General features: G+C 42.9%; 1 protein-coding gene and 1 long non-coding RNA gene across 5 annotated transcripts; one reads left to right on the top strand and one right to left on the bottom strand.

Moving 5' to 3' along the window:
• The first annotated feature begins 870 nt into the window (after positions 1–870).
• gramd1a (GRAM domain containing 1A) lies at positions 871–23,945 on the top strand. 4 transcript variants are annotated; one of them, XM_052066660.1, is made up of 21 exons: positions 871–1,064; positions 1,186–1,292; positions 6,305–6,904; positions 12,666–12,894; positions 13,098–13,118; positions 13,210–13,294; positions 13,385–13,488; positions 14,365–14,460; positions 14,588–14,668; positions 14,766–14,884; positions 15,058–15,337; positions 16,373–16,526; positions 16,642–16,788; positions 18,236–18,357; positions 18,565–18,707; positions 19,802–19,905; positions 20,005–20,220; positions 20,311–20,395; positions 22,075–22,182; positions 22,331–22,451; positions 23,000–23,945. In XM_052066660.1, the coding sequence occupies exons 3-21, from the start codon at positions 6,531–6,533 to the stop codon at positions 23,081–23,083; spliced, it is 2,673 nt and encodes an 890-aa protein (XP_051922620.1). In that variant the 5' UTR covers positions 871–1,064; positions 1,186–1,292; positions 6,305–6,530; the 3' UTR covers positions 23,084–23,945. The 4 variants fall into 4 exon arrangements, with proteins under 4 accessions (XP_051922620.1, XP_051922621.1, XP_051922622.1 ...); XM_052066661.1 differs by lacking the exons at positions 871–1,064; positions 1,186–1,292; positions 6,305–6,904 and adding an exon at positions 3,176–3,620; XM_052066662.1 differs by lacking the exons at positions 871–1,064; positions 1,186–1,292; positions 6,305–6,904 and adding an exon at positions 10,407–10,667.
• Positions 20,258–22,183, bottom strand: LOC127601435 (uncharacterized). The gene is made up of 2 exons (XR_007962556.1): positions 22,057–22,183; positions 20,258–20,389 (listed from the first exon to the last, which is right to left on the bottom strand). It is a non-coding gene; the product is annotated as an uncharacterized LOC127601435 (long non-coding RNA).
• Positions 23,946–24,744: the final 799 nt, after the last annotated feature.

Raw genomic sequence — 24,744 nt, 5'->3', positions numbered from 1 at the left:
GTTTGACAAGGGCCAGTAGCCATTTATCATAAACTTTGACCCCTAGGGGTCATAAATGGCACTTTGGACAGAAGCTATTGACCATTAATTAACTTTTGACCCCCTATGGGATGTTAATCTAGGGCATTTTCGTTCAAAAAAATGAAAATGGAAGATTCTCGAAAATTCCTTTGTTTGGAATAGCATGTATGACTCTTTTTTCACAGTTTTTTTGTTGTTGTTGTTGTCATAGCTGCTATTGCAGAGATGAAGTGAAGGCCTCATTCAGTTTATGAAAGATTCACGTGGATGATACGAGTGTCGTGCAGTGTCGTGATTAACTGTAAACGCTCATCAAATAAAGATAAGCACGCGACGTTTGGAGTCCTTGTAAGCTTTCGTCACGCGTGTGTCACCGCGCTTGTGTGTGTGTGTGTGTGTGTGTGTGTGTGTGTGTGCGTGTGTGTACAGTGGGTCCACTGGGGGTCAGGGTTGTTGTCATGTGATGCAACCAGATGACCTGGGAGTGTGTGTGTGTTTGTGTGTGTGTGTAGGTGAGGGTGAGGGCAGGGGGGCGACCTTGCCACTTCTCGTCTCCCGCGAGCCGTAATGAGGAAACCAGTGAAACATTGGACACACACACACACACACACACATGGCAGATGTCAAATTGCCTTGAAGTTTGTAAGGATATATGTGTGTGTGTGTGTGCGTGTGTGTGTTGGCGGGGGTCGACTATCCCCCTCACACCACACACACACACACACACACACACACACACATGGCAGATGTCAAATTGCCTTGAAGTTTGTGTGTGTGTGTGTGTGGTGTGAGGGGGATAGTCGACCCCCGCCAACACACACACACACACACATATATCCTTTCTCTCCAATGCTGCTGATGTTTCTTATTTTTAGCACAGATCGAGTTTCCACAGCCCTCCCGGCAGCCTGGAGCAGCTCCCGAGTGTTTGGCAGCCCGAGTGGAGCGGAGGTCGGGAACGATGCCGCGCCGACTTCAAGGAAAGTGCCAAGTCATTGTGATGCTCTGCTGATAAATGAATAGGAAATTGTGCTCCGTGGCAGGTAAACGCCAACACGTGCTCGTATTTGGAATGTGAGCCTTGAGCGTTTACGGAGATCGGACATTGTATTTAAAATACTCTCTTGAATATTCGTCTTTGTTGCTCTCAATTTATGAGTTTAGATTCAGTTTCTTTGGCTCGACTTCATCCTGCCGGTCTTCCTTTGTTTGATTTTCTCCCCTTCAGACAAGGTGACGGGAACATGAAGTGATGCTGCGGCAGGATGAAGGTGAGGAGCGACGATTTTCTTCCATAAAGTCCTCCACTGGTTACACCCATGACAATTGTAATGATCTAAAAGGCATTTCCTTAAGTTTTTTAAAAAATCTTGTACAAAGGAAAAGTCATATCTCTTTTTTAGAAAAAAAAGTTGGAACCAATGTTTTTGAGAAACAAATTTAAATGTCTCTAGGGAAAATAAAAAAGTCTGATTAAAAAAATACTGTTAAAAAATTATTAAATTTCACGGGGGGTGGGAAATTTTGTTTAAAAAATGGGTATTTCAAAAAGAAAGTCTCCCCCAAAAAGTTAGTCAGGAAAAAAAGTATTTTAATGTTTTAAATGTTGATTTTAAAAGTGTTTTAGAGCAAAGTTGTATATATTTTTTAGGAAAACTTTTTCAGAACTTGTCAAATATATAAAAAAAATGTTCCGATGTATTCAAGAAACAATTTGGTCATTTTCCAGAAGTCATATTTTTGATACGTTTTTTAAAAAAATCATATCCTTCAAGAATTTGTTTAAAGGAAAATGTGGATATTCTCAAAAAGGCATGTATTACAGGCAGAAAAAAATATTTATAGTTGGTTGGAAAATGTGTTAATTTTCTCAGAATATATATCAGACAAGTTGAGGTGAATGTAAAGTGATGCAGTGTGATGAAGTTGAGGTAAAATATTTTCTCTAAGTCCTCCATTGGTTGTACTGATTGGTGGAACTTGTTAAGATAACATATGTTCTCAGTCTAAGGTCCTGTTAATTTGAGTATTTCCATCAAATGCCCTCATGGGACCACATTCTGCCCATGCGCCGTGGCTGTCCATCTCTTGGCTTTCAGTGTGTTGTAGTGCTACTGTGTTGACATTTAGGAGGCTCTGTGAGTGCCACATTTAGACAATTTATTAAGCTCTTTTCCACGTAGGCTGACAAAGGCCCACTGCCACGCATTTGAGTCACGTGACGAGGGTAGCAATTATAGTGTCCGCACGACCCCTGGATGACCTCCAGGGGTCGCCATTTCACTTAGGTCAAGATACTGCATCGTACATTTACAGTACTTATACTGTACTGTACTGTGATACAAACAATTTGGAACCACTTGTGAGGCGCCGGTCTTGTCTATTCGTAGTTAGTTTTAGAGCAAAATTAAAACCACTTTACGAAGTCGTTACAGTTCCTATTGCTCTAAGGAATAACGTGTATTTAGATCGTTGCAATTGTGTGTTTATAAACACACCACCCACGTTGTTTTTATATTTATTAAATGCGTTGCAATGAGTTAAAACTTTGCCATGTATATCATTTTCTCCCGCCGCCACCACCACCACCATCAGACAAACGCCGAATGTTTCAAACAGCGGGTGAGGTTTGCTGCTGCAAAGTGCAGACTGTTATTTCCAGGACCGAACTACAAAATTTGCAAGGAGGGGTGATGGTTGTCTTGTCGTTTTACTTTTTGTTTTATCTTATGTTATAGTGTTTAATTTCACATGGATTCAGTTACCATAAACTTAAATTTAATATTCATAAAACACAAGTGGTGACAAAACGTTAAAAAAGCTGAGTAGTTCGTTATTTTAAGGTTGTGTCCCCCACTGAGCACTGACTTAATCTTCGCGTTCGCTCGTTTGTCCACTGAGACGGCTTGAGGCGAACAGTTATTTCCCGGACTTAACCAAAAGTTTGTCAGAGGGGGTGCCTTTCTTCATATTTTGTTTTTTGCCCTCTCTATTGATATGTTGTTGGATTGCACAATCATTATTTAATGAATAAAACATAATACCATTATGTAACACTTATATATACACGGTAATTAAAGTTAAAATGAGAAGTAAGTTACAAATTCACCGTCGTGTCCCCCCTAAACAAACGCCGAATACTCGAGTTCACTCTTCCACCCTTCCTCCCTTTACCGACAACAATAAGCTCATCCATTTAACTCTGGTTTTAGCTTTTTCTGCAATCGCTTATTTTATTTCTGTGTTTGTTTTAAATGTAAAAAAAATGGTAGAAGCTGAAGCTGTTTAGTTTGTCTACTGTCTTTTGGGGGAGGTGGGTAACGGTGGTAGCCGGCCCCCGAAAGAAAGAAGTCGACGCGGGGGCTTAGGAGAAGAAAAAGTTGGCCGAAACTTTCGCTTGGTACTGTTAGCTTGCCCGGAGGAAGCTAACGGTTAGCACCGGCGGATGCGCTCCTGGTCGGCAGGGCGAGCTTTCGCACAACCATGCTGATGTGCTCCGTGGAAAAAGTGGATTTTAACATCACGTCGCGCGCCGTCTCTCGGCTCGTCTTCGAGGCCGAGCACGACCACCGGAATGGGGGGAATTCGTCCAACGGCAGGTAGGGGGCCGAGGGTGAATGCAACGTTTTGGTTTAGTGCTTGGGTTGAAACAATAACCTGGCGGAAAGGAACGCGGGCTATACTTAATGCGTTGATTGGAAAGTCTATTTGCAAGATTACGTTGGTCAAACATGTCCGTGCTACGATTGTTCTTGTTCAAACACAAGAGCAAACAGTGGGGCGCGATAATGTAGCTGTGACTGGCTGTGTCCCGCCAGTCACACAAACTTTTGACCTTGATCTTAGTTTATTCCAGGTTGCCTTCATTTTTGTTTGTTTGTTTGTTTTCCAGGAAATCCTTTATTTTTTTCAATTTGATGAAAAGTCGCTAACGGAGAAAAATATGGAGAAAGTCAAAAGCTGTGTTGCCGTGACGTACGAATGTATTCACCCCTTAAACTCGCCTCAGTCGTATCTCAAATGATCTTTCCAAAAGAAAATGAAAACATTATTAATCCATCCATCTTCCCAGAAAGTCCCTCAAAAAGTATTTTATAAAAAGAGAAACACCACTTGACAGTATTGAAACACAAAAATAACTATCACATAAATTGTAAAGAATTAAATCGTTCATGCAATGTAATTTCATGCTTTTATTGTACTGCTTCCTTTGGCCACTTTGGGCAGTATTTTCTTATCTTATAATACGTACAGACGTACAACCAGTACAAAGTAGACTTGACCAAGCTGCTATATTAGTCAGTTTTTGCAATGCACACAAATATAAATACATTTCTCATTGTTTGCCGTGTCCGCTTCTATTTTTGTTGCCGCTTGTGTTCAAATATAAGTTTTTGAAGTGTTCATATGTACCACAATATCATTAGCGATGACATTCACAATAATGTGTCGGCAATAAGCTAGCAGACTTTCATGAGGCAAAGTTAGGTTGTATGATTTCTTTTGTTGAGTGATGATGGTAAATTTCTGCTGGGAATGGCTGGCACTCAACAGCTTGAAGCAAGGACACTTGACATCTTTTATGTCGGAATTGTTCTGCATCAAACTGCTGATTTGTGCATCTTGCGCTCCTGACTTTGCTTTACAACTCCAGGCAAAAGTAATCGTCTGACAATGGCTTGTGTGTCTAAAACAATCATAAGCCGGGTCACCCAATAGTCAACGTGTGAATGTATTTTTGTGCCTTTTGTCAAACATTTCCTGTTATGTAAAATGGTGTGTGTGTTTGTGAGTGAGTCTTTGCTTCTTTTTGCTGGAATGTTCCCCTATGACCTTGTTGAGTGTTTTCCCGCATCGCCGTCATGCACTTTGGGTCTTTCTTGGACTTGTTTAGAGTGTCATCAATATCGGAGGGAACACTCGCAATAGGAAGTGGGTGCTCTCAAATTTCCCGCATCCCAGCATTAGTCTCACTACTTCCTAGCTGGGAACAAGGTTTCAAAGTGAAAAAAAAATCCATGTCATGTCATGGAACCCGTGGTTAAGAGTTTTTCCAAACGACCTCAGAGAAATTCCGGATTGAAAAAAAGTTGTAAATCAGCCATGTTTACCTTTCACCCAGAGACCAATAATGGCCCGATATTGCTGCAACTCTGCACACTTTCACACAGTCTGTACAGAACGGCTAACCTGGAGGGAAAATGAAAAGCCAGGAAAATGTTAGCTAGCGTGACATCTAAAAAACAAAAATCGCTTTCAACTTTGGCTGCAGCTATTGAACATTTTTGGAATCACTTATTCTACCGGCGAGCATGTTGATTAATCGGGCGAAAATGGTGTTGTGTTATTTAACGCAAAGTGCATGTGAGGTGGAGGTATTATGTTTGTCCACCTGGTGTCGGCATCAGCGCATTCTATTTTAATATTTGTGGTTTTGGTTGTGTATGGATTTAAAAGGCGGGACCCGGCCTTGGAGTGATGCGGGTGTCACTGACTGATAGTGTGGCGTTGGCTGCTGTGGGCTCAGGTTAGCAGCTGACTGTTAAGTCGCGTATTGAGTGACTCGGTGTCAGTTGTGACCATCTGCAGCTTGTGCGAAAGTCTGCTCTTAAAACAATTAAAAATACGCTGACAGCTGTCTATCCTTGACCATTTGTGGGGGCACGACAACGCGTTGGAGCAGCCATAATTTCCCGTGATTAAAATCCATCTCTCCCCCCCACCCTCCAAAACAAACCCCCAAAAAATCCCCAAATTTTCCTCTCTATGATGCATGGGTTGATTCAAATTTTTATTTTAAATTAAATAGATTTTCACCAGTACCGAGAAATTGTGTTGAAGGGGGGAAAAAAACTACTTGCATTCCAACGTGATATTTACTGTTTAAAAAAATGTATTTACTGTAAATTTTAGGCACTATTTCCTGCCTGGCTTGCAACCATCATAGCAACCGTATTTCGACACGAAGTAGTGCATGAATCTGCAGTAACTTTAGTACACAAAAATGGTCACTGCAAAACTTTGAGGTAGTTTGGTGGGGGTGGGGGGGTTATTCCTTTTTTTTTTTTTTGGTTTGATCTTATCAAATTATTTCAGTTACTAGATTAATTGTTTCATAATGTTCACCCTGTGTCCTATCTTGTGAAATGGTATGAATAGACCAGAGTGAAATAAAATAGCTCAGTGGAGGACTTTATGGACTTATTCTGTATCTGAAGCTCTGCGTTTATAACCGGTCAGATGACATCGTCCGTTTTGAGTGCAAAGTCTTTTCACCCCTCAGGTGTTCAACTTCAGAGCTCGCAAAGATGAGACGCATTACGCACATGTGACAGCTGAGGAGCTGTGAGGACACCATGCACGCAAAGACGTTGGATGTCCCAAACACAACACACCCTTAGAGGAACTTATTTCTGAAGGATGATTTATTTCCTTAGGATAAAATTTTCCCCGATTGAGGACTCAACGGGTCCTGTCTCTTGACGAGTCGAAAATCGGCATTCCCGGAAATGACCATGTCCTCCCCCCGGGCCGTCCCAACGCTGACCATCCTGCCCCCGTCCTCCGACACGGAGTCCTGGTCCCGATCGCCCAGCCCCCGGCCGTATCGCTCCGGCCGCCATCCGCGCTCCTACCGAGTCCGCAGCCGAACCAAGAAGCGGAGCGCAGACAAGCGGTCCGGAACCCCGCAGATCGTAATTGAGGAGGAAATGGCCCCTGCGCCCTCTGCCTTAGAGGCCCCTCCGATAAGAAGTGATGAGCAGGACCGTGACCTCCTTTTGCCGCCTTCTCTATCTTGGTCGCGTAGTCCCTCTCCTAGCCGCCGCTCTCGGTGGTCCCTCCGGAGCCTGCTGGGCAGGGATTCTGACTGGGACAGCTGCAGGTTAGTGTGCCGGTGTCGGACTCCTGCAACAGTCCGCAGCTCGGAACTACAAGGAGGTGATGGGCAGATCAGCCCTAGAAGGTCTAATTTAGACGAGTGGTTCTCAAAATGTTTACATCGTTATGCACGACAACTTCCTGCTACTCCAACCTGCCTTTGTTTCTCATTTCACTTGAAGCATCGGGATTAAATCTGAGTTTAGTGACAGTAACCACACCATTAGTGCATTTGAGGCGGCTTTCAATATCGGCCTAATTTTGCTGATGTCGGACCATTACATGAGACTTTGACGATCGGGCCGGTAATTTTCAGATAGTTATCGCGCGTTCAACTATTGAGGGTTGGAGTACAGTGGTACCTCTACTTACGAACGTCTCTTCAGACGAAATATTGAAGTTACGAAAATGGGAAGCAGGAAAATATTGACTCTTGTTACGAATGAAATGGCAAGATATGAAGGGTAAAAATACAGTACGGTCTGATACTAGCAGCTCCGAGTTTCCTGAACGCAACATACTTATAGCTGCTCTGTCATTGGCTATTACCGAGAATCTTCCTGGCATCCCATTGGCTAAGAGGGAACTCTACCGCTTGTGTCAATGTCTGTAGATAGATAAATAAATAGGTATGTGTCTATGCATCGTCCTCGTCATTCGCCCGTCGGGCCATGAGGCCTTCCGATAGGTTTACGTAAATGTCAATCACCCAGAAAAAGTGTTCACAAGTCGGGCGGTCGTTCACTATGCGGATGTTTGCCTTGGACTTTTTGGAATGATCGTTAAAAGCCGACAAAAGCAGACGTCCCTGGATCAGTTCTTTTCAAAAACTCCAGGCCAAAACCACTTCTGAGAGAGAACATGAACTAAAGAGGGCAAAAAAACGACGAGGAAGCAGTTCAAAGTTAAATGATCATCATTTTTATTCTTTACTCTATTCCTTGTTTTGTACATGATAGACAACTTTCATTTATTGTGCACTAATCAAATTGGTAACATGTATTTGTTTATGCTTTATAAAACATGAATTAATTTGGGCGGTCCTGGAACGGATTAGGGCGTTTACATGGAAAACGCGTCTCTCCTTACAAAATTTTCTAGAAATTTCTTCCAGAACCAATTAATTTCATAAGTAGAGGTACCACTGTATTTGTGCAATATTTGTCGCGCAGGGCAATATTTGGGTGCTTTCTGGTATTGCGTTTCTGTTTTCATCAGATTGATTTCATTTCCATTTATTTGGAGGGAGGTTTCTTGAGTGTGCTTTTGCCGTACAGTGCATAAGGTCCGCCAGCTGGGAACCGGAGGTCTACACGGTCAGCGCTCCTGCTGCTCTGTGGGGATTCTGTGTCTTACCTCAGCTGAGTTCCCATATGGAGGACAGGAAAACCAAACATGACGCAGTTGCTAATAGCTACCAAGCGCGCCTCATTATTTATGAATCGTCCTGTTCAAACTATCGTCAACAACAACACGTTGATTGACTGTCAGCTCACTGAGTCGTCACAATAAGGTGGGAGGTGGGGCTCGAACACTCCGCGCGCACCCTGAATCATGACATCACCCTCGGCCAATGGTAGCTTGCCTATCGTCTGATGATGTCACGCTGGCCCAATCAGGAAGCTCTGTATGGTGAGGGTGATCCCCCAACTTCCCGATCCACCTCCTCTCCTCTTTAGTGCATCCACTTTATTTAATCCATACATTCTAAACTCATGAAGTATGTATCGGCCTATTTCGGGGATGTCCACACTTTTTCCACGTACAGAAAAATGGGAGAGGAGGGCCACATCATCTTGTGCTTGTGAAACCTGCAAAAACCAACACGATATACTGGAGGTCATCATATAATAGATAATTAAGATGGGGTTTACAATTTTATTGAAAACAATGGGACAGCTTAGATTTTTTTTTTCTTGTAAGCTTCTTGGAAGAGATTTTTTTATATAGATATGGCAACATATTACAGGCCTATAAAAAAAGCCACATTGTATATTTCTTCAAACAGAGTAGATGTTGAGAAGACTTTTTTTTCTCTCCCTTCATGAACCCCAGAGGAAGCCGACGACGCTACCTTGACCAAAACCGCACATGATATGCTCTACCCCCCTTCCATGTTGCAGCCAAATTCTCTATTGGGTGAATTACAATAAAAATAGGGCGGCCCGGTAGTCCTGTGGTTAGCACTTCACAGTGCAGAGGTACCGGGTTCAATTCCAGCTCCGGCCTCCCTGTGTGGGGTTTGCATGTTCCCCCTGCGTGGGTTTTCTCCGGGTCCTCCGGTTTCCTCCCACATTCCAAAAACATGCGCGGCAGGCTGATTGATCACTCAAAATTGTCCCTAGGTGTGAGTGAGGGCGTGCATGGTTGTTTGTCTCTGTGTGCCCTGCGATTGGCTGGCAACCATTTCAGGGTGTCCCCCGCCTACTGCCCGAAGACAGCTGGGATAGGCTCCAGCACCCCCGCGACCCTAGTGTGGATGAAGCGGTTCGGAAGATGAATGAATACAATAAAAATAGACAATAGGTCACTCTCAGTACCAAGTGATTGTCACTCTCTTTGTCACAATCTGAAAATAAAAATGCGTGCCTGTTGTCAGGAAGGAAGAGGCGCTCATCGTTTCCTGTCAGTTGGACGCAACTCTCGCGGTGCTAAAGCAGATTACACACAGATAGACTGAGGCTGCTGGATTATGATACGCGCTCTAATCCAGCGGGATAGACACAGATTGAGGGTGAAATGATAGCGTCGCGCTCACTGAGTTTAAAAGATGTCGGAGAGGAATACAGTTGTCGGCCCACTTCACATCGCAGTAAATTGTGACTGACAATTTGTCTTTAATAGGTGACACACTGAAAAAGACATACAATGGATTAAAGTAAAATTATGTGAATAGTCATTTAAGAACATGGTGACATTTTAGCAGAACAACATAATATAACAAGAAACCTTAAATATGATTTGAAAAATTTAGCTTCTTGGAGTTTAGTTGAGCAGAGAACAAGCGTGATGTTTTTTTTACGTTTCTTGTTTTAAGGAGACGCTACCATATGATACATCTCAGTCGACTTTTTTTTGTTGCCATTTAATGAAAAAAAATGGTACAATGCACGATTTGTTGAAGTTGTAATATTACTGGATAAATTGGATTGTTTGTCCCAAAAATGTTCTCTATTTTGCATTTTCCGGCATTGTTTAAATGCGCTGCAGCTTTGACTCGGCAACCTCTTGAAGTGATGTGTGTAGCTGTCATGTCCACTCTGTCGAGTCTAGACAAAAATATTGGGACACCTTCCAATTCCCCCTTCGAGAAGTCGCTTGTTGAGATCAGACATGTGTCCCAAAACTCGAATGAGCTGCGTCCTGAATCAAAATTCAAGATTATAATGTACATTTATTTTCTGAAAAGCTTCCGTTCAGCTCCTTCTAGTGGCCTCTTATCTGTGGCCCCCCCAGTTACCAAAATGTTTATCAGAGGCCCCCCTCCTCCGGGCCATAAAGCCGCACCTCCTCCCCCTGCCTCGCCTCCCCCATCTGTGCGCTGAGGGGATTACGGATGGACGGCAGCTCGTCGGCGGCTCATCCTGCGCAGGCAGCCGTCGTCTGTCCGCGAAGGGCGTCGACGACGGCGATGGTGGGATACTAGCATCCCTCGCCTCCTCGTCGAAGGTTCGCTCCAACCTGGCGATACCGACGAGAAGTGCGGTGTTCGTTTGTTTTCATTCGGACCCCCGCTTGTGACCGCGAACGCCTCATGACATGTTCGAGTAAGTCATTCGACGGCGACTGATATTAGCGGCGTTCCAAATGTCCGCTTTTTTGTTAGGATTAGCGTGCGTTTAAGATGAAAATGAACATTTTGCCTCAATTTCAAGCCATTCTTGTGTATTATTCGGACAGAACGCTAGCGGTGTGTTCAAGTGAATCCCGGTCGCTCAGCGGTCATCCGGTCACCGTCTCACCCTCCCCTCAGTCCCTCGCCGCCGGGCACGGCAGCCTTCATCCACCCACAAGCGGTCGTTTCTCACCGAGCGCCCCCCCCCCCTGTCACTGTGCCTCCTTCTCGGGTGTTTTTGTTGGCTTCTCCGATCCCGGTGTCCTAAAGCGATTGATGCTAATTTAGCCGCGTTGCTAACTCGCTAGCCCACCCCCGCTGCCCGAATGAATCAGTTAACACTACAGAGGTGATATAAATGATGATTATTAGTGTTATTACTGAAAATAAATATTGAATTGTGCGGTGGTTGTCGTAGTTCTGTGTCACTGGAGACTGGACCAGGTTGTAAACAAAGGCTCACATGGATTCTCATCAATAAATCCCTTCAATAGGCTAATGTTACGGAACGTGGTAGGATTCCGTCATTTGTAAGTGTTGTTAACATGCGACTCTAGTGAGGATACAGTAATCGTTTCAGATAATGGAGCGAGGCAAAAAGAGAGCAATCATGCGGTGATGCACAATATTAAATTATTTTTCAAATTCATGACATTTGTCATGGCTTGAGTCCAAATCAGCAGAATTATTGCCTCGGATCTCGGGCTATTTAGTTGTGCCTAATATTGAGTCAGATGAATGTATGGTACTGTATTGACATGTTAAAACCGATCTACACTGCACGCAGCAATTTTTGACTTGGATCTCAGCCTACTCAGTTGTGGCTGATATTGTGTCAGATGAATGTTCATTCTTGGCATGTTAAAGTATCTGACCTACGCCGCATGTTGAATGTTGATGCCGTAGTTGCTCAAATGTTTTTTGGTTTTTGCGCTGTGCAAGTGTTAATGGCAGTGCGGTGGTTGAGTCCTCAGCCTCACCGTTCTGAGGTTTAAGTTGCAAATCTCTTGTGTAGTTTTTTCATGCAATTTGGGTGTCTGCACATGCAGGTTGTTTATTGTATTCTGTCAACGTAAACTCAGTCAGATTGTATACCGTGTAATTCAAATTGTACTAACAAATAGGTGGTCACAAAACAAACTAAACAAATAAAAATAGTGGATTAAAATAAATTAAAACTCAAAACTTTTTCCCAATATTAATGTGACCCATCACATGTACAAGCCAATTGTTTTAAAATCTTTGCACAAGGGGAAATGTGCAAAAGTGTTCACAGCCTTTCAGAGCTCGGATCTGCTGTGTTCTCAATAATCCAGTCACATCCAGACGTGAATTGTCTGTAAGTCTGTGCATACCTGTCACATTTTAGTTCCTCTGATTAATACCGAATAAAGCTCAGATATTCATTTCGGCTTTTCCTGATTTTGTACTAACACTGACCTGTATTTGGAAGTTCACAATTCGCTCTACTTTGTCGAAAGCCCCAGTTGCAGCGAAAGAAAAATATCACCAAAATGTCATCCTGCCACCACCATGCTCCAATTTGGTTACGCTGTTCTTTTGTGTTTGCGCCAAAAATTCATGATGTAGTTGTGGCAAAAAAAAAAATGTTTAGCTTAGATTGACTGTTAATGATTGAGCTGATTTATTCTCAGTGTTTTGTATAGACCCCAAATGTGAAGAAATATTTGTGCCTTCCCAAATGAAAGCAGCATTGGCCACCTTATCAGTCAAAATGGGTTCAAGCTGATAACCCCCCCCCCCACCCCCTTCGTGGCCTTCCCTTTGCTTTCAGTTCACCGCAGCATGCCTATTGTCAAACAGGAAGCCCCCCTCGACGCCTTTTTGTCGTCTGCTCTTTGCTGCCTTATGAAAAATTCACATTTAGTTGTGTGTGGTTTTTTTTTTGTTGCTTCTTTTCTCTTTGCAGCACGGCCAGTAACTCTCCACGCAGCACTCCAGGCAGCTCCCCCTCCCTGCGGCGGCGGGTGCTCGGGGGCGGCCGGGCCAGCGAAAGCGAGGGAGCAGGGGAGAAGAGCGTTGGAGGAGGAGGAGGAGGAGGCGGGGGCTCAGACAGCCCCCTGCCGTCCATACCGTCGGCATCATCGCTTACCTCGGCCTACCCGATTGCCTCCCGACATTTCAGGAGCAATGCCAAGGTCACGCACGCTCCATGTTGTTGTTATATTTGAACATGATGACTAAATGGAGGTCACGGTAGCACAAACACAAGTTGAATAAAAATCACTATCTTCTGAAATGTATTTACATTACACATTGATTGTTCATTAGATTCCCCCCCCCCACTCCTCCTCCACCCAGACATTCATGATTGTAATAGTTGTGTTTGATGTCTTTGCAGAAAATGCAAAGCTGGTACAATGTGAGTATCTCGTTTGGTTTCTTTATGGGTGTCTTCATTTCAACATGAGGTTATTGGTACCAACCATAGTTCTGGTGTTCCTCTTCCTCAGGTCCTCAGCCCCACGTATAAGCAGCGGAATGAGGACTTCCGTAAGATCTTCAAGAAGCTTCCGGACACGGAACGGCTCATAGTGGGTGAGTACAAAGTAATGAAACGTCCCAAACTCGGAGAGGTTTCGGGCTTTGGGTTTGGTCATGCTGAACTCCTCAACCCTTTTCCTGCAGATTATTCGTGCGCGCTGCAGAAAGATATCTTGCTCCAGGGACGCCTGTATCTGTCTGAGAACTGGCTGTGTTTCTACAGCAACATCTTCCGCTGGGAAACCACTGTAAGCATCAGCTTCGAATTATTTGCAGATCAGTGCTGATAAAGTTAAAATAAAAAAAAAAACACTACCGGAGTTAAAAAAAAAGAACAAAAAGTAAATTAACCACTTCCTCGTACAGGCAAGATTATTTAAGACCATAGAAATGTTCTTTTTTTTTGTCTAGGTCAGTGGATAATACTTACATTATGACACAAGCAAAAAACATGTGGAATAAATTGCCATTTTCTTGTGTACATTGGTTAGTAGGCTTCGGGTTTATGGAGGATGATTTAAGACCACTAGAATGTTTGATTATTTCTTTAAATCCTAAGCCAGGAGCCTTTACTGGATTTCTGGTGGTAAATTGGAAGATATCTGACACTAATTGCCATTTTTTTGTGTATATTGGCTAGTAGGCTAGTCACTGTTTCATGGAGGATGATTCAAAAGCATAAGAATGAACTATTTTTGTCAAACACGGGGAATGACTAATGGTGTCATTTTGTAAAAAAAAAAATCCTTATAACTGACGATATTTTAAGTTAGTAGGCTACTTCCTGCTTCACTGTGGATAACATACGATTGAAAGATTGTAACATTTCTGAGCGCTGGTCATGGAGCTAACGCGGCAACCAGAGTTAATAATTTGTTTGCGTTTGTAACTTGGACAGCAGGCTACTTCCGAGTTGGTGGATGTTTGACATTTTTATTCTGGGGTGTGAGGAAGGCTTCCTTTACAACTCATGAGAAGAGGAAAATTACTTATTTGCTTGCTTTCCCTTACAGGCCCCCTTTTTTTCTTTTTTAAACTCAGACTTTTCCACGGGGCAAAATGGAAAATAAGTCAACCGTACAGCGGGTTTTATACAAATGGCTGCTTTTTTTGTGTGTCTGCAGATCACTATCCTGCTGAAAGACGTGACCTCAATGACCAAGGAGAAGACCGCCAAGCTCATTCCAAACGCCATCCAGATCAGCACGGACAATGAGAAGGTCGGCCATTAGTCACACACGCTTACTTTATAATGTGTAGTCTTAAAAAAAAAACAAGCTGAGTCGGCTCCACAAGCCAGCCAACCGACCTTTTCATCCTTCCTTTCCTTCCCATTGAAATTCTCAGCACTTCTTCACCTCATTTGGGGCGCGGGATCGCAGCTTTATGATGATTTTCCGCCTGTGGCAGAACGCGCTGATGGACAAGGTACCACCCCCTGACAGCAGCTCATAGTCCCTTTAATAACTTGATCGAAATGGCCCGATTATGTGAAATGTAATATTTTCTGTCTCTATGCTTGCAGTCGTTGTCCCCCAAAGAATTGTGGCACATCGTGCACCAGTGTTACGGCACCGAGCTGGGCCTCACCAGTGAGGACGACGACTACGTTTCCCCGACTGCCGAACACATGAATGGCCTGCTGTGAGTGGCTTAGTAACTAAGTAAATGTTATCTTCTAATTAATATGTATTATAGCTCCCGTGACAAAGTATGCAGCAAAAACACACACACACACACACACACACACACACACACACACACTCTGCAGAATTATTTAGTGAATCATGTGTCACCTTGTTCTATCATTGTCCCAGGCCTGGAGAAGAGTCCGTATCCGTCACTGATCTTCTGGACCTGAGCTCTGTATCGCTTCCATCCTCGGGCAGCTCCCCTCCTCCGCTGGTGCCCTGCGCTCAGACCAGCCCCCCGTCGGCGACCAGCGCCGCCGTGGGCTCGTCCCCTCCCTCCACCGCCTGCTGCTTACCCATTGAGGTGCCCTCCTTGTCGGGTCGGCGGCTCAGCTCGGATCCCCCTGAGCCAAGCCCGCCCAACTCTCATGGCTCAGTGGCGTCCACCGCGCCCACCAATGCCTCTGTGAGTGGTTTTATTTATTTATGAACGCTATCATTCACAGTACTTAATTTAAGAAATGAGTACCTCCCATATACCAGTTTGGTCCAAGGAATAGTAAGCATGGAGAATGTGGCTATACAGTCCCCACCATAAACTCTTTTCGAATGCCAGATGGGATGCATGGTGGTCATACGTGTATATTTCCTGGAAGCTGTTCAACTTGGTTCTGGATTTCAGCGCATTGTGTCGCTGCTCTGGTCAGCAGCTCTGATCTCAATTCGGAGACAGACGAACATCGCCTCATGGCCATTTCAAGGTTCCCACGGGTCCTTAAAGTTAGTAAAAATCCCCCCAAAAAAGAAGCGGTCAAATTCTGTTCTTAATTGTCCTTAATGTTAAGGGAAAGCTTCTAAAATCAATTAAAATCCTTTTTATTTGAAAATAAATTGAAATTTTATATTTTCTAAATTTTAATTTTTCTTAGTGTACTTTATTTGAGAATTAAGTGTACTTTATTTGAGAATGAATTCAAGTTTTTGTCATTTTCCTACCTGTAAAACGGGTAGGAAAATGACATTTTGACGTACAGTATGTCAAATAAATGGTTAGCTGATTGCCCCTAAAAATAAAGATGTGGCCCTCCTTTGGCAGCAATGATTTGAACACCAGCTCGGTGATATCCGACTTTCTGTTCAGCCCGCATATTGCTGAGCGGGCATTAAATCCAACATGAATCCCCTGCTGAATGGAGAAAACGTCCTTAAAATGGCTATTTTAGCCCTCAAAAGGATCATTAAATAAAAAGAAAGTGAAAGAGTATGAAACTTGCATAGCACTATTCTGTGATGGTGGTTCATTTGAAATGTAATCTTTACTATAATGTACAAGTGAAGTTATACAAGAGCAAGGACAATGTGTTCCAGAGTTTGCCTCGAAGTGTCTGCTGTGCTTTTGATTACACTCACAATTCACTCACTCTCAGTGCCAACTCGTTGCGAATGGGCTTCACTTCCTCTTCAAAGTCATATGAGAATGGCCTGATTCCCTTCCCCTCAGAACCCAGAGGAGGGCGGGGACAGCCTCTGCGAGTCAGCCAATCACATGCTGGCCCTTCCCAACACCAGCCTTGGAACACTCTCCTCATTGGACGCCACCAACGATGAGGACCTGCCCACCGACCCAAGCAACTCGTCTGACACACAGGAGGAGAGTGAGTGTTGTGGCTCCTTTTAATCTCGCTGCGTCGACAGCGTTTTTGGTTTCCATTTGCGCCACAACAATTGTAAACGTTGTTCAATGTCAATGTCTCTCCTTCCAACCTGCAGGTGAGGTGGAGTCGTTCTGCGCCGATCTAAACGGGCGGCTGCACGTCAACGCCGCCGTACGAATGAGCGTGGACAAGCTGCACGATCTGCTCTTCTCTGCCGACACACATTTCATCCAGCACCTTTTCTCGCAGCGACATTTCACTGGTACACACACACACACACACACACACACACACACACACACACACATGCACACACAATCCCACGTCAAGCCTTCCAGATGTGCACCTGATTCTTCATGATTTTCGTTCAATTTTAATGAAGCCACATTGTAACTGCAGAAGCACACTTAATAACTTGTTAAAATAATTGTCTATTTTAATTTCTTTCGGTTTATTCAATTAATTTCAGCCTTTTGACATTGAAAAGAGACAGCAAGCAATTTTTGCTCCTATACGATTCAACAGAAGTACACGAGTGTAAACGTTGAAGTTAATATTTAAACATTTAGGGATAGGCAATATCCTTCTGGGGGTTTTTTTCTGTTAAGATTAAACCAGGAGGAAAAATTGCAAGCTTTTTAAAAAACGTTATTGAGCTATGATTTATCAGTTTACCCAATGTTCTTATTTGTTTGTTTGTTTGTTTCGGAAAAGTCGCAGTTTATCAATTAAGTAAAGTTAATTCTATGAGACTACCGTGACCCTAGATGGTTCCGATTGTGGATGGATAGTTTGATTTTTCTGCATTTTTCTTTGATTAAAGGACATTATCAAATAACTCAAGTCATACTTTTATAGAGATTTTAGAAGAGTTGTATTTATTTATTAATTTTACCTAAACAGTTTTTCATAGAATTAAGTTGAATTTCTCAATAGTCATTTATGAGATTTTTTTTTTCAGAAAAACGTTTTAATGTCAATAAAGCAAAAGAGAGTCCTAATTTTTGGAGGGAAAAATGCGACTTTACTGGATCAAGTTGTGAAAATGAAAGTTGTAATTGGCCAAGGGCAGCTGTAATTTTCACAATCTTACGAGAAGAATGTATTTCTTTTATTGAGTGGTACAGAGAAATTAATGGACATGTTTTCACTGCAAAACAAAAAAATGTAATATTGCGAATTTTTTACATTTTTGAGGATTGTTCTATATTTAAATTTTTGGGGTGGTAATTTTGTTGAGATAAAAGAACAAAAATATGAATTTTTGAGGACTTTTTTCTTTTTACATTGCAATTGTATGAGAGTAGTTGTCATTTTACAACAAAGTTCTGCTTTTTTGAGGAGGGAGAAGAGGTTGTCAAGAATAAAGTCAGATTTTTATGAGAATTGGTGGATACATGCATGTCATGCCATTTTAGCCTCCCTCCATTGTCACTTGTTGAGCGTTCTTTCATTCCTTTCAAACGAGGACGGCATGAGTGAATTTGACCAGAGGGGCATCATCCCCGCTGCTGAGGAACATTGTGTCACATTAATTGGGGCGGGAGGGGGGTGGGGGCGTTCCTTTGTAGAGACCGACCCGACTCCCCCCTTTTCACCCAGCATTCCATGCTCAGCTGGAAGCCCTTCTGTTTTTCATATAGAAAACTTCCTATGATGATTGAATTTTTTCTTTTGTGTAATTCCATTACTTGTCCGTCGTCTCGCAGACCTGACGGTGGGCGAGTGGCAGCGGGACGGCAGCAGCGGGACCACCAGCCGCGTGCTCAGCTACACCATTGCTCTCAACAATCCCCTCGGGCCCAAGACTGCCCCCGTGGTAGAGACGCAGGTAAGAACTCGATTGGACTGATCATCACAGCGAAGATAAAAGTTTCTTCTCAGCTCCCGTGTGTGACCTTGATCCTTAAGTAAAGGAACGGTAATTTTACTCTAAAATGACAACTGTGATACTGGCGTGTAATAGGGATTATACTATTGCTAGCGTTGTCATGGTGACCCGGAAGAAATGCTCAACAGAATATCTTTCTGGGTCTAGACTCTGCATAAGAACAGCGCTCAGGGCGAGTGCTATGTGGTGGACTCGGAGGTGATCACGTCGGGTATCCCATATCAAGACTACTTCTACACGGTGCATAGATACTGCCTCACCTCCATCAATAAGAACAAAAGCCGCCTCAGGTGACTTTCTCTCAGTTTTTTAAAAACGTTTTAATCTGAGTCATTAATACAGATAGCAGGTAGATGTCTCGGGTCGATGCCGGTCTTATTTTGAGGCATCGGGTACTCATGCCGCCTGCCGATACCTAAGGCAAAAAAAAAATAATTCAGATTTCAGCAGTATTTGGCGCTGCACTGGTGAATACATCATCCGTGTTAGAAAGACAGGTCTTGTTCACATTTCGTTGTCATTGTGTAGTGCAGAGGTATCAGGTTCGATTCCAGCTCCGGCCTCCCTGTGTGGAGTTTGCATGTTCTCCCTGGGCCTGCATGGGTTTTCTCCGGGTGCTCCGGTTTCCTCCCACATTCCAAAAACATGCGTGGCAGGCTGATTGAACACTCTAAATTGTCCCTAGGTGTGAGTGGTTGTTCGCTTCTGTGTGCCCTGCGATTGGCTGGCAACCGATTCAGGGTGTCCTCCCTACTGCCCGAAGACAGCTGGGATAGGCTCCAGCACCCCCCGCAACACTAGTGAGGATCAAGCGGCTCGGAAGATGAATGAATGTGTTCAATGAAATTTCATGTACTGAAATTATCAGTGAGGACCACTCACTCGGACTGGCATTTGTCTGGGGTTGAGGGTGGAGTAGTATTGAACTTCCCTAATTAGGACAAAAAGTCTTATTTTTAAAGTGGCAGAGAAAATATTTTTTGTTGTTTTTTTTAACAATAGAAGTCATAAGAGGAAAAGTAATTTGTATGAGACGAGTCTTTTTTTTTTTTACTGAAAATATAATTTGAGAATGTTAATATTTCCCTGAAAACTTTGTAAAAATTCACATTTTCCACTCACTTTTTAAGTTGCATTCATACAAGACTATTTGTAGTTTTTTTGAAAATAAGCTGGCAGTTTCATAACAATGAGCAGTTGGATTTTTTTTCAAGACAATTTATATATATATTTTTAAAATGAAACGTAATGTGTTTTTTTAAAGGAAATATTAAAAAATTATAATCATACAAAATAAAAGTCACAATTTTCCTACAAATCATAACGATTCATAATTAAAGTACCATGCAACACCCTTGTCAAAGTTCTGCTGCTTTTGCTCCAGAGTTTCATCCGACATCTGCTACCGGAAGCAGCCGTGGAGTCTGGTCAAAGCTTTGATTGAGAAGAACACATGGAGCGGGATTGAGGAGTACTACCGCCACATGGGTCAGTCACTTTGTCTGCCTTCTGAGGGTCAAAATGGCCATATGAGTACCATCACCAACAATCATTTCCATACAAACAAAACGTTCTGCTCCTCGGCAGAGAGCGAGGTGTGCAAGCTGGAGACGCTGCTTCAGTCTGAGGTGACCGTGGTGACGTCCAGGGACGCCACCAGCGCCGCAGAGGCCACCAAGACGCCGCCGGCCCTCCGGCGACGCAAGCGCACCTGCTCACGCCGTCAGGGGGACCGGGATGGCGGGGCCGCCGCCGAGCGAGGGGATAGGGGTGTCGGTGAAGAGCGAGAGCGCAGGGACGCCGGTTAGTGTACCGCTCTAACAATTCATTATTTTTACAGTACTGTTATTTATTTATTTAAGTTTTTTTTTTTTTTTTTTTTTTTTTTTGTAGGTGCTCAGTATATGATGCTGGGAGAGCGCGCACGTGGCGCAGCACAAAACAGCGTCTCCACGATCCTCCTCATCGTCAGCTTCATGTAAGTAGCAACACAATCATTTGATTCCATCCAAGTGCTGAAATGACGAATGAAGTAACGGACGTCACATGACCAAACTCATCATCTTTTTAAACATGTTGATGGAATGTTGATGTTCAGCTTCTTATTTGATCAAACTATAAATATTGATAATCGATGCCACACCATCTCATTGCTACGCCCACATACACACAAACATTTACCGCCCCACACCAAGTTTTCATTTTTCTTTCAAAAATTTAATTTTATTAATTTAAAAATGATAAAATATTTACTGTATTGGTACAGACTCTGTAATAGTATTTAAAAAAAAAACAATGCGATAAATCATTTTTATTTATTTATTTTACCAAAATAAAATACTCGATTTTTAAAACAGTCATCTAATCTAGGGGGAAAAGTAAATCACTTCTGTAATGTTTAACCATTTTTTTTTCACCTTATAAGAATTTTTTAACACAAACTAACGACCACACAACATAACACAGACCAGCCTTGTTTGAAGCAGTTATAGATAAATAACAGAACGTTTATGGCTTTTGTGCATACTAACACTTCATGGTGCCTTTTCTCGACATCTTCTCTTTTTGTGTCTCCTTGCGCACCACTTTGTACCCGTGTGTAGGATCTGTATCAGGTATGGTATCAAAGGCTTTTACTTCCTCTGCAACTGCAAAGCCACACTTTTTTTTACAGGAAACATCTGACTTGAAGTGATTAGGCTCATAGTCCATTCAAGCGCAAACATATTGATGTTTCCTGTAATGAAGGTCCCACTTGTGACGTGAGCGCAGTGTTTGTGAGCCTCTTTCATGTGCTTATCATTGTCGCTTATCATGCACACATTAAAAAAAAAATCAGTTTCCGCCAAGCACATGCACAGTGTTTTTTTTAAATATTTTTTTTAAGTTTCCTCAATAGTGGCAATTATTTACAATATATAATATTTGCTATGTTTTTTTCACATTTTCTCTTATTTTATATGGTTTTAAACCTAGTATTTGAAATATAAAACAATTTAGCGTATTCATATTTCAGCATCCGCAAACTTATTCACAGATTTTTTTTTCCCAGAACCAATTTTACGTTATTTGGTGATCAAATCAACTGCAACTTCAGTTCAGATGCGACTGTTTTGATTTTGGTACGGCAAATAAATTAGAAGTAGGTTTCCACGTACGCCTCGCAATGTGCTTAAATACTAGATATCGCTGTTTGGTGTATTCAGTGACTTTTTTCTGTTTAATTTTGAAATGTCGTACTTTGTGAGCGGTCACTGAATGCACCTCAAGTCAAGAGTACAGCGCAGGCGCGGTTTTCGTGAACCTGGTGTCTTGCTTCTCAGGTAGAAAAATAGCCACCATAATAACCCATATTTAATAACAATTTGATCCCCACTGTGCCAAAGGTAATATATAATCAAATAAAATGTATATGTCTTTAATTAACTGGAAAACACGATGCATACGTTGCCATTAATGCGGGGGAGGAGCTGCAATTGTCTATAACGCTTTGTCGCCATCTTGTGGCATGTGTAGGCAGTTACAAACCTTTTTCGGGTCAGCGTCAATTTCTCGCAGATGTCATCGTTGTGCTTGGTGGAAAAGAAGCGCCTTAAATGTTTCCTTGCAAAGTGTATTGACAAACACTCTTTATCCAACATGCGTGTTTCTGTCCAGTCTGGTGGTGTTGGTGGCGCTCAACATGCTGCTGTTCTACAAACTGTACGCTCTGGAGAGGGCTGCCCACACACTGGAGACGTGGCACTCGTACTCGCTGACAGACAGGTACGTGTCAAAAGTCACCACTGTGACGGTGAGCTCAACACTCGATTAAAATTACTGCCCAAAATGGCGGAAAGCACAATCTGCATCTAAAACATAAGGCATGCAAAAAGTGGACTTTCCTAAAATGGTTTTATTTTTCCTATGTCAGTCCTCTTCCTCAGACAGCAGGAGAGTGGGCTCAGGTCTTACAGCTGCAGAGACAGTTCCACCAGGCGCAGCTCAGCAAGTGGCAGCAGATTTTGCAGTCGTCTGTGGCTCTTCTTGACCAGGTGTGTGTCACAGTCTCGTCTACGAATCATTTCGAGGAATTCCTGGAGTTAGTCGTAGTTCATCACCGTACGAGCCCTGGGAATTGCTGCAAAATGGCCAACTGTTCAATTTCTCACCTTGGTCCTCGAAGCTTTTTAGACATTACACCAGATGGCAAAAATTTGCAGAAAAAAAACAAAACGAACCTTTCATTCAAATTAGTTGTAGCGCTTTTTTTTTTGCGGAGCATATACGCCCGTTCTGAGCATATTTACTCGATCAGACGCGGTGATCGGAGTTATGCGACTCTCTCTTAGCTGCTCCAGTAAAGAAGCAATTTGAACCAAGTCGACACGTTTGGAGTCAGCCAGCCCACCCTCACAGTCAAGTGCATTTACAGCATCGGGCCTCAACTTCCATCCATCCATTTTCTAAGCCGCTTAATCCTCACAAGGGTCGCGGGGGGTGCCTGTCACTGCTAATGTTTAGATCACTTGAATCAAAATGACGTCCTCACATGATCAGTGGCACCCGAGGAAAACTTTTTCTTTTTCTGCTCTTTCCCCAGATGAAGCAGTCACTCGAAAAACTCCACCAAGGCATCGCCGTCCCCGGGGTCAACCAGGACCAACCGGCTGAGACGGATGCATGAGCCCATCCTGTACGGTACTGTCCACCCCCACCCAACAACATGGATGGTCCACCAGTTCAAAAAAAAAAAAACCCAAAAAACATAACAGGGAACTACATTACCCACACGCCTCCTCAACCTGTTGGACTTGAAAACCACATCACCCCCATGGTGACTCAGCAATAAAACTCGGACGGAGGCCCACAGGTGGGCCCTCCAATAAGCCCGCTTCACGGAATTTTCTTCCCACGCCACTTTTTTGTTTTTCCAAAGTTGGCGTAAATCTTGGGATTTGATGTTAAAAAAAAAAAAAAACATAAGGGACATGAAGACAAGCGTGCAACTTGGGACCGTTACAGTATTTATTGCCCAAGTCCCGGCCTCCACGCCCCCCGATTGGCTGTCGGCAGGTGGCCAATAATGACTGTAGTGATTGTTCTTGAATGTTTCATAGTAGGATATATTGTCAATAATAATAATTATGATGGTGCGAGTGTGTGTGCGAGTGTGTGTGTGTGTGTCCATGAGGAGTCCATGTTACATTTCTGATATTTTCGTAGTGTTGGCTGTTGGGGGGGGTTTTTTTTTTTTTTTTTTGGGCCAATGTTTCTCCAACACCTCATTCGCTTACCAATCACCATGGACCAACCGCAATTCCTTGATGGGACAAAAGGGAATCTCATTTGTAATACATTTATCTCACCTGTCACTTTTTTTTTCTTTTTATCGTGACATTTGTACCCCTTTATGTCCCCAACTCCTTTTATTGACCAATCACCACCCACCCTCTGACTCCACCACTCCATCTGCCCCGCCCGCCTTCCCTCCCGTTTGGTTTGTTACGGCCCTGCTGTGCACGGCCGGCTGCGCACCACGACAAAAGGGGTGTATTTATTTAGGGAGGGGTGCAAAGACGAGAATGTACTGTGAAGATGATGTGATTGTGCACACGGAGAGAAATTGAAAAGAAAAAAAAATGCAAGAAGTCCTGGCTCATCTTTGTGTGTGTGTGTGTGTGTGTGCGCGCGCGCGCGTGTGTGTGTGCGCGCGCGCGCCTTTACTCCATTTATGAAAAATTGAAATCTCACGAACTTCAACCAAGTGTCTCATAAAAAAAAAATTACAAATAGATTTGATGAAATACATTATGGTGTAACATAAAATAAAATATAAATTCACAGTATATATAATATTCTATATATAGTATATTATAAAGCTTTTTAAAGTAGTAATATATTGAAATTCATTTGAGTCATTCTTTGTCAACTTTTTATGCACAAGTATTTATCATGGCTGGTTGAAATTTATAAAAAAATAGGTCTTCAGGCATTAAACAAATGATAAAATGTAAAAAACATTTTCACTTTTATTGGTCAACAATTAAATGCGTCGGCCACATCACTTAAAAGTATGCATCAGATAAAGCCAATGTATTTCTAAACATTCTCTTTTATTATGTTTTCACTCAATACAGTGCAACTTTTTAAAAAAATATGTGCAGTGTATACTGAAATACCGTACTATTGGAAAACACATCCACAATTAGGTGAATCCCAAGGCTGTCAAACCGGGAGTATGCGGGGGTCTACCGTCGTCGGAAATTAACGCACATCAGTTTTGCTTTTCATTAGTGATTGATCTCAACCCGTAGAACATTCATTCATTCATTCATCTTCCGAGCC

The sequence above is a fragment of the Hippocampus zosterae genome, chromosome 5 (genome assembly GCF_025434085.1).
Source record: "Hippocampus zosterae strain Florida chromosome 5, ASM2543408v3, whole genome shotgun sequence".
NCBI classification, from domain to species: Eukaryota; Metazoa; Chordata; class Actinopteri; order Syngnathiformes; family Syngnathidae; genus Hippocampus; species Hippocampus zosterae.
Note: the sequence above shows the minus strand (reverse complement) of the source record. Positions and strands in the feature narration are given on the sequence as shown.

What these genes read in the sequence shown, in the direction of transcription:
- gramd1a (XM_052066660.1), top strand. Translation starts at nt 6,531, where the DNA reads ATGACCATGTCCTCCCCCCGGGCCGTCCCAACGCTGACCATCCTGCCC. An exon ending in TCTGACTGGGACAGCTGCAG is followed by an intron (nt 6,905 to 12,665) that starts GTTAGTGTGCCG and finishes TTCTCTTTGCAG; the next exon opens with CACGGCCAGTAACTCTCCAC. An exon ending in AAATGCAAAGCTGGTACAAT is followed by an intron (nt 13,119 to 13,209) that starts GTGAGTATCTCG and finishes CCTCTTCCTCAG; the next exon opens with GTCCTCAGCCCCACGTATAA.